At 39.4% G+C, this 18,958-nt stretch overlaps 1 protein-coding gene across 1 annotated transcript in view; it reads right to left on the reverse strand.

The window, feature by feature from the left end:
• Positions 1-18,958, reverse strand: part of med13a (mediator complex subunit 13a) — a 109,193-nt gene that overhangs the window by 43,340 nt on the left and 46,895 nt on the right. Inside the window, exons 4-7 of the mRNA XM_088088520.1 lie at positions 12,088-12,233; positions 2,482-2,682; positions 2,202-2,396; positions 1,016-1,181 (exon numbers count right to left, since the gene is read on the reverse strand). Of these exons, the coding sequence (XP_087944646.1) occupies positions 1,016-1,181; positions 2,202-2,396; positions 2,482-2,682; positions 12,088-12,233 (708 nt within the window). The remainder of the gene's footprint in view (positions 1-1,015; positions 1,182-2,201; positions 2,397-2,481; positions 2,683-12,087; positions 12,234-18,958) is intronic.

Raw genomic sequence — 18,958 nt, forward strand, 5'->3', positions numbered from 1 at the left:
CCAATTGTTGAAGCCGTATTTATGCATGAATAATAAAACATAATGGAAGATGCAATATATATATTTTTGGAAAATTGAAGTCAACAGTAGTCGCTCACATAATAGCAATATAATCAAACGATACGGCACTATATTTAGGAGTAAGAAAATGACTATAAAAAGTGGTGAGATGTCACAGTTCTCATTAAGACCAGGGTACCTGGCACCTTTAAGGGCAAGGATCCAATATGTCCCTCTATGAAACGCTTGATTTTTATCCCCGTCGCTGGCATTGAATTTATGAAAAACCCTTCCGATACTTAGGACATCGATGTATCATGTTTATGACGGATGTGTGGTCAGAAGGTGTGGAAAAATAACACCAAAATGCAGCAGTGTTGTCAGGCGCACAGGCCAGAGACTGTGGTTGTGCAGATTTTATAAAAATAAAACTAAAATCATCGGGGAATGTTTAAGTTTCTACACACCTCATTCAATGTTTATTTAGAAAAATGAACCATGCACTGCCTCTTAGCCTGAGGACAACCTTGAACTAGTTGAAGTAGCTGGGTTAATTGCATTGTTTTAAACTGAAAATGAGATTTCCAACTGTCCATGAGTGCTTGAACACTGCTGTGCTCTTCTTTACTCGGCTTGTTACACCAATAACTTGTGAGTGCTCATAAAAAACACAAGTACCGTCAGGAGAGGCTGACTGATTCTCTCTACGGAGAGTCAATAAATGGTGTGTTCAAAGTGACGATGATTTTACAGAGCAGATAAGTCGAGCGACAGGTGAGGAGTCTTTCTTACAGAGGTTGTTTTGGCGTCATGTTTGTATGCTTGTGTGCTTAATTTATAGAAACTATAAACCTCCCAAATAATTTAACAAGAAATACTGTGAGAATATATGCTTTCTACTCCATAACACGCTGCTTTATATTTGAACACCTGCATAAAATCAGGTTGAGTTGCAACATGCACTTGACTGTTTTGGCATATCAATCTAGAATCTTAGAGACAAAAACAGACTTACTTGTTGTTCTGGGCTCGGTTGATATTGCACTCTTGCCAGACGCGCTCTACCACCTGACTGGCTAACCGGCGTGGAATCTTGCCTCCATGATGACTCGTTCTGTCCACGCTGAACGCATCAGATGACGAAGGCATCTTAACCCACTTCTGGGCCGAGTGAGAGTCCACTGGGTAAAGGAAGAGACGGGTTAACACACATCTGACGGAAAAATCTTAACAATGCAGATCAATTTCAATAGCACATCTCACCCTTTGACTTATAGGAAAACTTCACTCCCCGAAATGACCATTTGTACATCCATTACTCACCCAATTTTATGTTGATTTCATGAAGAAAGCTTTGCCTTTCTTGCATGCTTTCACGGTGAACTAAGAATTTAAAAACTGAGAAAATTCTTGATGAGTTGCAGTCAGAAGTGCTGCTTTTAACAACAGCAAAACTATATTTAATCACCGGATTACAAATTGTCACAAAAATCATGCTGTATAATCCAACAGTTGTATGCTCACTAATTTTAAAACAGGAAGCCCTTTCCGAATGGAAACTCAAATAAAACTAGACCTCATCTATGCTCTCTCCAAAGCCAGACTCCGTTGGCAAAAACAGTTATTTTATTTCCCTGAAAATAGGAGCTACCGGATTCCTCCTGCTTCAATCAGCTAGTTTGTTTCTGTTATTGTGTGACCTTGGTGTTTTAAACCAACTCTTCAAATTTGCCAAAGTCACACAATAACACATCAAACTAACTGATTGAAACAGCAGCATTTAGCAGCTCCCATGATAAACAAAGTAAAATTACTGATTTTGTCAGTGGAGTCTGGCTTTTAAGAGAGCGTGGATAAGTTTCACTTTCAGCTCAGTTTTAAATACGTGTTTGGAAAGTGCTGGGCACATGGCTAGATAAATGAGACTTGGATTAAACTGCTCGAGTTATGTGAGCGTTTTTTAAACAGATGCTTTGATATAGTTTTGCTCTTGTTAAACGTGGACTATGACTTCGATTCATCAGAATTTTCTCTGTTTTTGTTCACCATAAGCATGCGAGAAAAAACTCATTTTCTTCTCAAAATCAATGTATCACTGAGTGAGTAACTGATACACAAATGGTCATTTGGGGGGTTAAAGTATTCCTTTAAGCCCTTTTATAGTCCAGTTAAATAGAGTTACTCTACTTTTGTATCACTACCTGTCTGTGCCTCCTCAGGCGATGTGGGAGGGGTGAGAGTCACCAAAGACATGGCGGGCTCTCGCTGGGAAGCAGGCACTTGGTGGCCACCCGGGTAGACGGCAGTGCAGTGGGAGGACCCCACAGGGGCCACAACAGGGATGTCTGACTGGGGTACCAGCACCAGGCAGGCTGGGTACACCATCCTCACACCACCTGTACACACAGAGGCGAGACGTTCAGGAACCAGAGCCGTCAGCTCTACACTGCAAACAATCTCACAAAAAACTCAAACACTGACCTACGAGGACCTCCACAGAGGCCAGAGAGTCATCCTCCCAGTCCATGTCCTCCGTCTTGTCCTCTGACACACCCTCCTTGGCGCTGGGGCTGATGGGATAGAACTGGTTCCACTCCTCAATCAGCTTCTGGGTGGGAGGATCTGACATCTTGAACGACTGGCCAGTCAGAGTCCCGTTCAGGCCAAAAGGACTCAGGATCACTAGTCAGAAGGAAAAGGTGGAGAGGGGAAGAGAGGGGAGGAAGACAAGACAATGTTAGTCAGCATGAGGACATCTTCAACTCTGCATCCCTCCCAAAAGACATTTTCCTTATCAGAGTCGAGGATCTAAAGCTGTAATACTCAACTCACAACCCGCAGGCCAAATATGGCCCCTGGTAGTGTGCCAGGTTTGTCTACATAAAAATAAAAGATTCACACTGGGATTTTTTTTGGACTTTTACTGTACATAATGTGACAGAGTGCATAAAACATCAAGACAGAGCCTGATTACCAAAAAAAGCAGAGGATGAATCCTAGCAATGTCCAAAAATCCTAGAAATGTTCTGAAATATGAAACATCCTAAAATCCAAGAAATGTCCTGAAATCCTTGAAACACCCCGAATTTACAGACACGTCTTAAAATCTGAGAAACATCCTTAAATACTATAAATATACCAAAATCCTAGAAACTTCCTAAAATCCAAGAAATGTCCTAAATTCCAAGAAAAGTCTTAAAATCCTAAAAACCTAAATTCCTAGAAAAATCCTAAAATAAAAAAAGCATCCCAAATGACCTGAAAATGTACTAAAATCCTAGAAACTTCCTAAATCTATGTTGAGTTGAGTCTCACTGGCCTCAGGCCAGAGGGTTTAGTTACCCATATTAGCTCAGTTTTTAAAAGTTTTTTTGTCTATCGTCATCCCTCTTCTGCCTCCCATACAACCATCCTCTTCTTCCCTTTATCCTCCCCCTATTTCGCCTTCAATCCATACCTTTTCTCGTTGCCTTTCTATCTTATACATCAAACAATCTAAATCTTCTCATCTCGATCATATTTCCCTTCTATCCTCTCCCATATGCTTTCCTTTCCCTGTCATTCTGCCGGATCGGCGGCGCTCTGACCTTTCCAGAGCACCGCTGGACCCAGCCGGTCCCGACTGACTCGCCAAATACTTACAGAGCAATCCAGACGCCAATTATTGGCAAGCAGTGGCCTCTCAGAGCCCATAAACAGAGGCTTATAAAAAGGGCCACTCCTCTGCAAACACACTTGACTGCACAGACATATTTGACTCCTACAGCGCCCATCAGTCTGCTTACAGAACAGACCATCCATCACAGAACACAGATAACATGCATAATGCAAACATACATATGAGCACAGAAACCATATGGATATCCACTTACACACACACACACACACACACACACACACACACTCACACACACACACACACACACACACACACACACACACACACACACACACACACACACAGCCTGCTTGTATCATACATATGAATGTGAAAAGGAATATATATGGTTCTACACAAACACCGACTGTGTGTGAGTGTGTGAGTGAGCGTCAGTTAACGTCCCTCACCGCACTGCTTTCACAGTGTGTCATTACTACACTAGATGGCCTCTGTGCCCTGGTATTGATCCTGCGGCTGGACCAAAGAACAGTTTCCAGAATCGGAAAATGGCGGGAGACGACAAGAGAAAAGGAAGTCAGAGTGCATTAGGAGTGATTCACCTCCCAAATCTTCCGATGCGTATTTGTCATAAAATCAAACCCTAGTTTGATGCTATTCATGGTCAGAATTTTACCTACTATACTCTATTTAGAAATTACAACTGTATATAGTAGTTTTTATTGGTACTGTCGGAGTCACAATAAAAAAAGTGATTCACACTCAACAATATTTCTTGTACTTTTAGTATAAATATGGTGCCAGAGTGCATAAAACACCATCAAGATAGAGCTTGTTTACCTTAAAAAAAGGGGGGGCAGTGGAGGATCAATCCCACAAATGTCCAAAAATCCTGTAAATGTCCTGAAATCCTACAAATGTCCAAAAATCCTGGAAACATCCTGAAATTCTAGAAACGTCCTAAAATCCTAGAAATGTCCTAAAGTCCAAGAAACGTGGTAGAAGGAAGTCAGAGTGAATTAGCAGAAATTCATCTCCCAAATGTTCCAGCTCTTATTTGTCATGAAATCAAAAATTTTTACCTGCTACATCCAATATATTTAGAAGTAACACCTTTATATAGTAGTTTTTGTTGGTAGTGGCGGAGTCCGCCATTCGCATACAGGATTAAGATTGCCTAGCTTAGCATGAAGGATTCATAGGGTAACAATTCAGCACAACTGAATCTCATTATCAGCCTCGATGTTTACTGTTCACCGTCTCCACACCATGTCAGAGCTGTACTATTAATGCAAACAAATTATTTCCTACGATCACTGCTTCACATGAAAAGCAATCAACCGGCAAAACGCAGGATGGCTTTTATTGTGAAGCCTGCACAGGAGACAATGTATAAATGACCAGTTATGGCTCTGAGCGCTATGAGTTATCAAAAATGCATCTGCAAAGCAAGACAAGTCATTTTTGGCACTTTTTTGTCAGCCAGTCAGTTTAAATTTAGCAAGGGAGTGATGGAACAAGAAGGTGCCATTAGAGAGAGAGTCCAGGTGAGTTTGTTTGCTGCACTGTAAACAGATGCACCAGGTGCTCTTCTGTTGTATTTATAATAGAATAGCTACGGGTGCACAATTAACAACAGTATTATCAAAACCTATATATATCTTTATATATGAAAATAATCTCTATTTATCAAAGTAATCACTATATGATTTTTTTATTGACTGGTTATGTTTTCTGCTCAGTGTGCTCTGTTATCATTTCTCTTTTGTAATATATTTCTATTGAATGGTAATTTAGGGGTTTTGTTTGTTATTTTCTTTGTTTTTGTTTGTTGTGTTCATGTTGGGGGGGGTCTGTTTGTATAAGCCTCTAGCTTCTTGACGACTCACGATTTTTTTTTTTAATTTATCTGGATTTTGCACAGTTTAAAATGTAAAGAGAGTGACAGAGATGCAGCTCACAAACTAGAAAATCTATATGTGGCAAAGTCTGCTGATGTTGTGTCAGAGCGCCACAGGAGTCTCGTTGGGTTCTCGCGTTAGAGGATTGTGTTGTACGTCGCTTTGGATAAAAGCGTCTGCTAAATGAAATTGTAGAATTGTAGAATTGTAGGATGTGGCCTTGAGAGCAAGGCGAACGAAACGGTATTGTTTTTCAAAGGCACGTCAAGTTTCCTTTGTTTGATAATCGCTGACATAACAATTTGCCCAGGGTCAAGTAGAAATTGACTTAAGGCAAGTAGGTTCCTGACCCAGCTGAAAATAAACATCAACACTGAACCCAGTACTTACGGAGAATCTTTACCCCGTTTAATGAAGCAGAACACTTAAATACTGAGAACAAGCTAAAGCATGAAACATGTTGTCTGGACACAATGTATCCTGGTGTCCCTCTGAGTAACGTTTCACCCTACAGAACATACAGCCTCAGCAGAAACAACCCCGCAGAGGGAAGAACAAAAGGTTATTTATGTTGCGGCACACAACAACATCCAGCTACGGCCGATCATATTAACCTTAATTAAATTCAACCCCACTCGTTTTCCCTTTCATTTCTGCGTTTCCTCCTGCAGACACACTCTGAGGACCTGAGGCCAGTTGTAGAAGAGAGATCAAATTCAGCACAATTATGGAAATGGTTTACCGTTTTCCCCATCACCTCCCCGCCGCACCCTCCCCTCCATCCCTTCTGCCTCTCTCTCTCTCTGACTGTGAGCCTAACTCTGGCTCCCTGAAGACATGTCAAATGTGCTCAGATCAGTGTAATGGGCTGAGAGTTCATTACATTCACTCTGCGCCCTTTTATGAGGTCACATCCTGGAGAGGTCTGCCTGCCGGAGCGCTCTGCCGCACAGTAAACCAAGCTTGGCAGAGGTGGGGGGGGGGCGAGAGGGGGAGCAGGAGATGGATGGATGAAGGGGGATGGAAGTCAGCCCTTCCTCGACGCCATGCTTGGTTAGCCAGGAGGAGATGCACTGCGGCGGTGAAAACACACACCTGCGTGTAGACACACACACCATACTTAAAGGCTTAACACACAGCCTGTGTTGATCGTAAAACACATACACACTATAAAGACACGACTGTGTCATCTGGGTACATGTGAGTCAGTGTTTCTGGACATGGGGTGCAGGAACCTCAAGGGGGATTCAGGATGTTTTCAACAGGGATATTTCAAGGGCCGTAAACTTCTGGTTGGTTGGTCGATTGGTTGGTCGATATGTTCTTATCCGACCAAATTCTTATTGGTCGAACATCAGTTTTGTTGTGTTTCATTCAGATGTCTTTCACAAGCAATTAAATCCTCTGAAACTGGAGAACATTTGTTTGATTTCTTTTAAAACGTGGGAAAAGGCAATGAGTAATCTGGTAAGAAATGTCAAGCTAACTGCAAAAACAGAGAAAAGGTGCCAAGAAAATGACCTGAATATTAGCTAGGCTAGGTTAAAAAACAAAACAAAAAAAACCCCAATAATTAATGTCCAGAAAACTTTAGTTCTTATGGTTGTATATTTTAAATAAATAAATAAATAAATAAATAAATAAATAAATAAATAAATATCTCTTCTGTTTATTTTTTTAATTTTCCAATTTTTAATTTTAAGTAACGTTTACTAATTTCTTTATATATATATATATATATATATATATATATATATATATATATTTATATATATATTAATTACTCCTTTCTTCTATTTGTTTTTGATTTTTTTCTTTTTTTGGCATATTTTCAGGTAATTTTCTTGTAATTTTTTACTAATTTCTTGCTATTTTTTAGACCATGTTTTTGTTAAGCCGTCATCGGCTGGATTTCTCCCTGAAGCACTGAAAGATGTCAATTTGGGTAGCCACGTCTAATTGACAAGCTGACTAATTCTGCACATCCCCATCTCCAGCATGATAATGTGAAATGATAATTTATTTATCTTTTCAAAAAATCATTTTAATAGGTTTAACTCAGATTATCCACAAGAGCGAAATAAACAAGTTTTTTAACTGAAGCAACATCATCTAACAATACACTAAGAGTTATTTTGTGTCAGTGGCAGAACTTTTACAAACACTTTTAATAGGCAAAAGAAAATTTAGAATTAAAATGTATATTTTTCTATTACTATTATAGTTAAACTTCAAGATTATCCACAAGAATTGGGCAAGCAAGCCACTTAACTGAGGCAACATCATCCCATTATTGTCAAAGAGAAAGTGTGTGTGTGTGTGTGTGTGTGTGCGTGTGTGTGTGTGTGTGTCTGTGTGGAGGAAACTGACAGACAACTTTAAAAGGCAAAACGACTCGCATTCATTGACCAATAAAATGAGTCAAGGGTAACCATCTACTGGTTGACGACAAGGGAGCAATATGATCATCCTAAATGACCAGGAAAACCCATCAGCATCCCTACAGCAATCCATGCGCTAAGTTCCAATAACCATTTCATTTTTGTCCAAGGCACTGGTCTTTAACTAGACGGGACATTATCACCTCCCTTCAGGAGACAGTAAAGGAGTGAGCAACACAGGAAATACTGTGAGTGGAGGGAGAGATCACTGTTATTACTCTGGAGGGGGCGTGTGGAGGGGGAGGGCTGAAACACATCTATACGACTAAAGGTGAGAAGGGAAAACAGGAAACGTTTTCCTCATGTGTGGCTCAACTTCTTTTTTTTGTGGAAAGAGTAAGGAAGATTTTGATAGTGATATTATCTGTAAAACCTAAATAAAAAGTCTCTTAAATGCTCCTTTGTCAGTTTTCAAGGCCACACTTGTTTCAATGTGGAACCACAAACGTTTGAAGTGTATGAGTACTAGATGTAACGTTACTATTTTTCAACCTAGACCCTATTTTCTTGTGTTTTAATGTCTGAGAGATTAATGGGAAAAATGTTTGAAATTAGTTCAGCATTAAGCGAGTGCAAGATGTCGCAAAACAGTGCGATGTAACCACTCTGGGCATTTGTGCACCATCAATTTACGTCCAAAAAAGTGCTTGTTTTTGTCACTGACAGGCTCAGATTATAACTGTAAGTGTTTGACAACATTATGAAAAGGATCCCTACAAAGAAAGAAATATATTACCTCTTTCTTCTGTGTCTGTCCTTTTTTTGTTTTTTAATTTTCCTTTTTTGACTTATTTTCAGGTAATTTTCTTGTTACGTTTGACTAATGTTTCGCTGATTTTTGAGCCATTTCTTGTGGTTGCTCGAGGGCTGGATTTTAACGGGTTAAATCCAGAATGATCCACAAGAATTTAGTAAGTGATTTAACTGAAGCAGCATCATTTCACAGTGGATTAAGAGGGATTTTCTGTGTGAAAGAACTCGACAGAAAATTTTAAAAGGTAAAAGAAAATTCAAATATAGAATTTATATATTTCTATGAGTTTTGTTAAAGAGCAAAATCCTATTTGTTTCGACATAACCAGCCCGGAAATTGCTGCCACCAATTCCACCAAACGGATTCGGGGGCTGTTTTTGATCAAACATGAAGGATCTTACTCTTCAAAATAAAGGTCTATCGCTGTACTCAAATGTTGTCAGACACTTTGAATAACAATCTGAGCCTGTCAGTGCAAAAAAACAAACACTTTTAGTGGACGTAAATGACGGTGCGAACATGCCCAAAGTTGTTACGTGCAGCCTATTTCGTCTTGATCAATAACAGAAATATTGAAAAATAAATGTTCCCATTAGTCAATTAGAATCAAAAACATGAATATAGAGTCCGGGTTAAAAAACGTTTTAAAAAAATAGTCCTTTAGTCAACAATGGGGTCAATTTGCCAGAGAGGGAAAGATCAGGGAAAGTTGGCAAAGCAAATATTCATACATCTAAGGTTTGGTTTTTTTTATTTTCTTTTTTTATAATTACAAACAGGATGAGTGTGTGATACTTCATTTTCATTCTAATTGTGTTATTCATGATGCCAACTATTTTCTTCCCTTCACAGAGTAAATGTATGTTATAATCATTACATGAACATTTCTGTGTGTGATTGGGAATGAAAGCAAACAATGGTTTGGGGATTATATAGTGTTTGGCTGAGGGTGGGGTAATGAATCTAGAGCCAATGATGGAATATCATTAGAGCCACACATTTTTATAGCTACACTACACTAAGCTATAATTTAAAGTGACTACAGAGGCTTTTTTTAAACTGGCTGCAAGCCAATCTGTAATGAAAGACAGCCTGACTGAAGATTGTATATGCATTATCTTGGCAGCAGCACCAAACACAGCACACTTACTTATATATTTCATTCAAAGAAAAACTACACTCCTACACATGAACTGAACATTTAACATTACAAGGACATTTGTTTTAATGCTTCTGAAAACATAATTCCCTTATCTACTTCAGTATACTCCGCCTTATCTCCTTGAGGCAACAGACTGGGTGCTTTACTCAACAGCCTGAAGTTATTTTGAGCTAAATAGGGTCCTTGAATCCTGAAGATTAACTTGTGTTTTAGTAGATGGTATTTCTTAGATAATCACAAACAGTAATGTGTTTACAAAAACATTTTTAAGGATTTTTTTTGTGGTGAAATTGGCTTCCTGAAATTAAAGGTAGCTGCAGCACCAGATGTACTGTAAGAAAATGAGCTTTCAGTATCTGATCAGAATTGTGCATGTTGTTTCTTTGGCTTTTCTTTCATGAATGGAGAATCTGACAGCAGAAATGTATCCACTGAGAGTCAATCAAGCATTTAACCCATAAAAGAGAAAACCAACTTTGTCAGTCAAATTTGTCAAACTAGGTGTGAAAAGAACATTTTAGTTAAAAAAAAAAAAAAAAAAAACACTGGACAAACCAAAGATTTTTAAACAAAAAAAATAAAATAAACTGAAATGTCCCTGGAAACTTCCTGACACTAAAATGAAGTGAAATAAAAATAAAACAAAACTTCTTTCGCACTGACGTCCTGCTGAGCCTCATTCAAACTTAAAAAAATGTATATTTTTTAACAAATATTCATATCTAATGGCCAAATCTGATTCCACTGACATAACTCTGAGCTGAGTACAATCCTAATTTTAAGTCAAACTGGGCCGTTCTGCACAGTTTGGTGTATTTTAACTGATCAGAAAGATTCTGTTTGCCAGTGAATATATATTAATAACTGGTAAATGATTACAAAATGTATTTTCAGCAGACTGCAGTATGTGAGAAATCCTCCTCAGCTGACCCTACATTCTAGAGGAAATTGCAAAGCAGAAAAAAAACAGCAAATCAATAAGCCGCGAGTCCCTCTGGCCTGGACGTCTGAGTGCACAGGCATGTGTGCAAACATGCAAATGTCAGAGGACTTCTGCTGGATTCTGTAAGCTGATTACAGCTTTTTGTTTTTGAATTAGTCTTTTTTCTTCTCCAAGGAAAGCGGTCTTACAGTAAGAAATGTAAAGATAAAAAACAAACAAATGCGAGACAAAGTAGCAGCATTCATTTCCTACCACAAAGTCACTCTGTTTATTCATCTGTCACACGCGTACTTGAGGGTAATGATGTGTCTCACCATAACTGTGTGGCACCCCACTTGAGGGTCAAATCAAAGTGACAAATAATGGCACAACAACATTTGTTTATCCAGCTACTGATCACATTTTGTTAGGAAACAGGTGGGTATGATGTGTACCAGCACTGCAGTTTTTAAAATGACAACTCCAGCCAAATTTGCCACATGGGTACGTACCAGGGTGAGGATGTATTCTGTATTTGTTTAGTTGGCCCAAAGGGGGGCTGCATAATTCATGAAGGATGAAGTGTTTGCTGGTGTCTTATAACATCTTTAATTGTTTTAGTTCCCGGTGCATTCTGAGCAGCTCACAAAGCAACAGCCAAAGCTACAAATATTTTTTTCCTGAGCCTCCCTGAGTGACTCTGGGAAAATGCATAAAGCGTTTGTTCAACATGATGTGTTCAAGGACTGTTGGAAATTTTGACAATACAAGAAAAATTTCTGCTATTACAGTTTCTGGCTATGGTAGATTTTGGCTTTTTTTTTTTGGCGGACATGCGGAGGGCACAAAAAAAAAGCAAAAAAAAAAAAATCATCAAAAAGTTTTTTGAAAAATGCCCATAAAAAATAATTTAAAAAAAAGACAAAAAAATGTAAAGAAAAAGAAGTTTTAAAGAGACCACCAATTTTTTTTCAAAGACAACTCACTGAAAATTTTAAAAGACAAAAAAGAAATCTCCAATTTTTTTTTTTAAGCCTTAATTGGCAGTAAAACAAATATTATATGAGATTCAGCCATTTAAAGTTGCCCGTACCCTACACCAGCATAAAAACTAGCCCTCACCAGTACTTAGAGAATGATTTGATAAGGCTTCTCCTTTTTGCACCACCCCCTCCCCTCTAATAAATAACAATAAAAAGCCCCGGATACAAGGATCCAGGCTAAGTCCCAAATGTCCTCAAATCCGAGAGACGCCCCTGAACAGTAGTGTAGTGGACTGGAGACCCACCTTGGAAGGGGCTGGACGCTTGCTGAGCCAGAGTGAGGTGCTCCTCCGTCAGATGGTAGACGGGCTGATGCTGGTTGATCTCCACACTGGTGCACACGTTGCTCTCACCGTGCAAGAAGAAGGTGAAGGCGCAGGATAGGTGCTCACTGTGAGGGAAGAAAGGACAGAGATGAGACATTTGAGATACTTTAATATGCACCTTTGAGAGAAAATAAAAAAAAAAAAAAAACTGTGCGTGATGAATAACTCCAATAGAGTCTGAGCTGGAGGAGTGACTGCTGCGGGGAACAGGGAGCAGATCAGATAGTCTAGTTCATGTCGCTGCGGAGTAAAAGGTAGAGACAGAAAATATGATATAAAAGCCTGTGTCCTTTTTTTGTCAAAGGCTACAATGAAATCTCTCCTCTCACTCATATTCTGCTTCAACATGACAGAGACGCCTGATGGGAAAGATTAAGCCACAGATACAAGAGAGGAAAAGACGATGCTACTAATCTGCGTACCCTCTGGTGATACAAAGACGCCTTAAAAGCCTGTATCAAATTCTTCTGATGGCTGGACAAGCCTATATTCTGATACCGCTGCAGACAACAATGAAATGTCTGCATCTTTCAAACTCACTGTTAAATAGTGATCCTTCAATGGCACATCGGGCCAGAAATTTGAGACTTAAGAGTCTGCATAAAGGCCAGGATGCACATAATTCAGGTCTTACACCAAACGACTTCTCAAGAAATTTCCTTCAGAGAGATTTCCAGTGTCTTGATTGTTTAGTGGTGAGAAGATTCAGTTGAAGACATTATTACGATATCTAAGTGCATCTATATTTTCTTATATTACTGTGAGGTTTTAATGTTGCTCAAATATAGATGATTATTACGAGAGATCTTGATTTTCAAACAGTTTGGCCCTTATTCGCATGATCTCCTCACACAAAAGTAGAACTGGTAACTAACAGAGGCTGGTAGTGAGTTTGTACGTAAATACAGTTTTATCTTTATGGATTATATTTGTGCCAAATTAGCAAAAAATACTGCTGACATATGATGCCTTTTATTTTGTGTTTCTAAAATTATGTGTTTTTGCAGCATGTAGAGAATTGCTAATATTTACTATTTCTTAAAGGGAGTCTGGTGAAATATTTTTAAGCCAGGAGCAGGATGGGACATAATCTCAAAAGAAATAGCGTTAGTTTTGCAAATCGTGACCCTGCAAGATCCCCGGTCTTTGCAAAATCTTATAGCGTGTGACTAAAACCTCACACTGTCTTTAGATGTGAGAGGGTGTCAGACTTTAGTCTTATTTCAGAGTCTTCCAGCGTATGGTCGGCTGTACACAGCAGTGCTCACAGGTGGTGTGTGTGTGCGAGTGAGCTTCAGTCCATCTAGTGCGGATGGTGCTGTGTGTTAAACAAAGGGGCAAGCCCTGACTAACCCTGGCTCTCCAGCCAATACCCTCAGCTGCAACAGTACCTTCTCTCTCTCTCTGCTTACAACAACGCCTGCCTGTGCCAGTCTGACCTCAACAGCACACAACAAAAGTGACAAGTTCAAGAAGAAACGGAAAGCAAGGACGAGGCAGACGGAAAGGAGAGAGCAAAATGCGAGCCATTGTCTGCCGGCTTTCCTCTCTCTTTCAGCCCGGCCTCGTCCATCATGCACACACTCGCGCACGGACGCAGTGAAGGCGAGAGACAGCGCTAGTGACGGATGACCGAATGAAAGTGGACGCTGTGAATTTGGAAGTGGATCAAAGAGGGTTGCCTCCTCCGAGGATTTGGTTAAGCAAATATCAGTCTTCTCTCGCCGTCTCTCTCTCTCGCTGGCACACCTACTCTGCAGAGGATTAAAGAAAAGGAGCAGAGTGGGAGAGCGAGGCAGATAGAGATACGGAGAGAGAAAGAGAGAGCGCACTTCAATAAGATAATACCACCTACGTAGAGGAGAGATGCCCTAAGCCCCCCGGAGCTTGACATTCATCTTACACTCCTTTTTTTCTGTGAAAATGATGTGCTGCTAGTTAGTGAATGGCTATGACAGTATAATATTCATATTCTACAGCTGGAAGCCAGCGAGCTAATGAAGGTGAGTCAGAGCGACAGAGGAGCTTAGATATGCAGGTATTGGCCATGAAATTTAAGGATAGGTTTAGTTGTGAACTGATACAATATTTACATGCTGAGATGAATATTTTAAGTGCTACTGGCCGCTGTAATCAGCTCTTCTGTTTATACTGGACGTAAAACAAGCCTGTCCCATCGTGACTGCTTGATATGGCGCACAAAATCCACAGTGCTAAACTGGAAAGAAAACAGCCCTTCACTCTGTAGTTTGGCAGAAGCAAATATGATGCTTCTGCAGTCTAAATTAACCCTTTAACCCACTACTGACTTACTAACTAACTTATTTTTACACTGAACTTTAAATCATTTTATGTAATCTTATCTTTGTATCTGTTGTTTGCACTTTTGCTTTTTTTAATGGTGACTGCTTTAAAAACTTGGAATCATGGTGGCTCTATCAAGAGGACTTCTTAGCGGCCATATTGCACACTTTCTAAGTAAAAAGGGCTATAGAGAGCAAAGATGCCTGTTTTTGGAGGTGTGTCACGACTGCGCCTTTGCTAAAGTAGTACATTAGGCTCCTGCAGTGTACGTCTGGTGTGTGTGTGTGTGTGTGTGTGTGTGTGTGCGTGTCCACCAATCACCTGGAGTGTGTGTAAAAAAACAGCAAGAAGTAAAATTAAGACAAAGCAGAACACCAGAAAAAGTTGCAGACTTGAAACAAGCTAGCAGGGGAGTTGGGTTTATTCAAGGCTCTCTTGGAAGGACAAAAACAATTTTTCAGGAGATGAATGAGCTGGTTAGCCTGTCAAGCTACGTGTATGTTGCCATTACAAGAATGTATAAGCTGACCAACAGGCCATTCTGTTAACACTGAGGTGTATTTACGTGCAGGGAGGAAAAGAGGGCACATGGCTTCAGGAGCGACAAGGGGAGGAAAGGAAAAAGCAAGTGAGACGTAGACTCCAACAGAGGGAGACAAAATGTGTTGTTGTATTCTGCAGACATCAACAGAAGTGCAGTCTAGCATTCTCCTCACACACACACACACACACACACACAAAACCTGACACTACACATTCACACACATCTGTGTTCGCAGGGCACACTTGTAAGCTCGAGGTGGAGGGCTGCCATCTGTGGCTCAGCAGGCAGAAGTACAGCCCGACTCTCTGTCTCTCACTGTATCATACCAGATTTAAATCAATTCTTCACAAATGTGATTGTACAGACTGCTCCGTCGGTGTCAGCTGATTGGTTAAGAAGATTATCAGACATGCCAGCTGTTGACATTCAATCTGTCACATGCTAAATGATCACATTACTGTCCAGTAGTGATTAGAAAACGACATGTTCTACATGAAAATATCACTTTGCGTATTTAAAAGTTACTTGATGATCCTGAAATCTCTTCGTCTACTTGTTTAAATTAAAGGGTAACTTCTGCATTTTTCAACCTAGATCCCACTTTCCCATGCTTTGTGTGGAATGACTAATGGGAACAACATTTTTTGAAACGGTCCAGTGTTTAGTGAGAGGGCTGCAGCTGTTAAAAAGGCTGCAATATAACCACTTGGGGCATTTGGCACCATCAATTTGCATCTACTAAAAGTGTTTACTTTTGCCAGAAGATGGGCTCATTTGGTTATTTTCTGTCTGCAACATTACAGGAAGGATCCCTACAGAGATAGAAGTTCTTGTTAAAAAATATGATCCTTTTTGTTTAACCAGAAACAGCCACAAAATCGTTATCACAACACACACCTGACTCCATATGAATTAACAGAAACTTTATCATCATAAAACACACTTTATTCAGTCATCACAAACAAAACTAAACCAAAAAAACACTCAGTAAGTTACTAAGTTTTAAATATAGATTTCTCAAATATTTGCCCAAATTTTTTTAAAACCCATTTATTTCTTGCAGTTTGCAGAACATGGCTTGCCAAGTTCCTTTTTTCTCATATTTTAGAAGGAAAGCGAACCAATATGCTGCCCTGAAGCGTAAAATTGTAGTCTATTTTGCCGCTGCAGGCAGTAGCGCTCCTGGCTCAGTACTGGACCAACTGAAAAAACAGTTGGTCCCATTAGTCACTGAAACATAAAAACTGGAGAAAAAAGGGTCCCTGTGTGAAAGTTGCCCTGTAAATATGTAGCTGAAGCACAGAAAGCGGTTTGGTGATTTGACTTTTTTCTTGTGTAAATTTAACATTTCGGGTCACATGAAAACTCGGCTTCATTAAAAGATGATTTTTCTACCCTACTGACCAACTGAACACTTTGTCAGCTCAGCTGCAGAGTGACTGCTGACAGAGGGGCGATTCAAATGTCAACAGGTGCTTGTTTAGCACTTGGCCAAGTAAACACCGAAACATCAACAACAGCACATGACCCGTTTCCTCACCGCTGCGTCTCTCACTGACACACACAAAAGGAGCAGGATTTAGTAAAGCTCTCGCTGTGACAAACTGCGGCACAAGCCCATCGGATCAGTGAGTGTGTCCATGTACAGCAGTGTTCACTGCCCTGTGAACACGCGTGTGACATACACAAACACGCTGCATCGTGCCAAATTCAATTCTTCTGCAAACAACTATAGCCTGCTGCTGAGGCAAACACAACAACACACGCACACACACGCGCGCACACACACACACACACACACACACACACACACACACACACACACACACACACACACACACACACACACACACACACACACCGGCAAACAACAGCTGCTGAGCACGGTGGGAATGTGTGTGTGGTCGATGAGATTAGGTTAGCAGGTCAAGTCGTGTAAGCAAACACTGAGTCAACAAGTATTTTCTTATGTATTATTACAAAATGAAGCAACTATTTTGGTGATTACCAAGGATTTATATGTTAAGGCCCCAAAAAACTGAAAACAAAAACGTATACATTTGTTTTTGGATTAGAGCTGCCAGGATTAATCTATTAGTTCAATTGATTAGTAAAAATTATTGGTTTGGTTTCTCTGTGAGGACAAAACAACACGTGTGGATGTCACCTTGTGCTTCCGGAAACACTTATTTACATTATTCATCATTTTCTTAAAATTTTTAAACTAAAAAGACCTATTGATTAATTGAGAAAACAACTAACAGGTTAAGCAAAAATGAAAAAATAATCATTCATTTTGCAACTCTGGTTTAAGTTCTGGCCCTAAAACAAATATACAAAAGTATAATTTTGTTTATGGATGTCATTTGGTGATGCACTTACATTTTATCTAGTCAGGTTTAAATCTTAAAGGAATAATTTAACATTTTATGGAATATGCTTATTCACTTTCTTGCTCAATTAGTTTATTATCCTTTTGGAAATCCCCCTCTTGTCTGGGAAACAAATCAAACCACAACAAAAGAAATTAAAGTTAAAGACAGACGTCAAACAGCACAGTGCTCCACAACATCACCAACAATCAAGAATCAAGAAAAACAAAAATCAAGTGCCACACCTCTCACATCACAGAGCTTTTCTGGAAGGTTTGAGGGCTCTCTGGAAACTGGTGTAAGTGTAAAGGTGGTTTTCTGTACCTCCGCCCTGAGTGTAATACTTCATATTATTACAACATAGAGAGGGTGTGACACATCACTGAGGATCGCCCGTCACTTTCCTCACCTCTCAGGACTCACAAAGCAATGTCACAATCCTGCGAATATTTACAATGTTATTAAGTTTGTTCTCGAACACGACACACAGTCAGAGGTGCCACACAATAAAGCAGGGAGTTAGAATATTCTATCAAAAATTTAAAAAAAACCCACTTTGGACAGGGTGTCAACACACACTTTAATTTATGATTTTAAGGACTTTTTAAGATATTTTTAACCAATTTGAGGAATGATTTTTCATCAAATTTATCTTTTTCTTTTAAGCATTGCAGATAATTGGCATACATGTGGTTCTGTGCAGAGGTTCAGTAGGAATATTAGAGTGAGTTAATCTACATTATCCAACACAGACATGAAAGTTATAAGATAATATTAGGTTCAGTGGTAAGTTTAAAAATAAATTTGTTGTGACACATTTTGACAAAAATAAGCTAGATAATATGTTGGTGGCAATTAAGATCTCATACATTTATTTAAATTACTGAGTTAAAGAAATTGTAAGAGTTTAAGGAGCTGCAGACCTCCTCTTAGAGTGGACAAACAGATCCTGGTTGTCTTGTGTAAAAGCTTAAACATAACTGTTGTAATCCTCTCCTGTATGACACCTGTGTTTCAGTCCCATGACAGTTTCACTTCAGTTACCGTCACAAGATATTTATATTCATTTGCAACTTCAATACAGTCACCATTAATTACTAAGCTCTGGTGCTTCCTTCTGCTTGCTCTGAAATCAAAAATAAATTCTTGTATTTAGCTGAAGAAAACTGGCCCGACACCAATCGACAAACTCATCCGCGATACTTTCTTTAATCTTCATTGATCAAATCAACAATTACCATGAATGAAGCAAATTTAACATCCAAAGAAAAGAGTTATATCTGAGAGTTAGCTGAAAAGTTGGACGAGACGTTCATGTCTGTTCAGTAAATATAAAGCTGCAGCGAGCAGTCTTAGTCAGGCACAGTGACACCATGTACTATTTTATCCTCGTGAAACACACATAATTCAAAGTAAAAACTAGGGCTGCAACTAACAACTATTTTCACTTTTTCGATTGATTAATAGTTGTTTTGTCTACAAAATTTCACAAAAAAGTGAAAAATGTCATTCATTGTTTCCCAAAGCCAAAGATGATGTTCTCATTAGTATTTTTTTTTGTCCACACCCC

The sequence above is a fragment of the Plectropomus leopardus genome, chromosome 15, assembly GCF_026936395.1.
Source record: "Plectropomus leopardus strain MGB_pleo_1.0 chromosome 15, ASM2693639v1, whole genome shotgun sequence".
Classification (NCBI taxonomy): Eukaryota; Metazoa; Chordata; class Actinopteri; order Perciformes; family Serranidae; genus Plectropomus; species Plectropomus leopardus.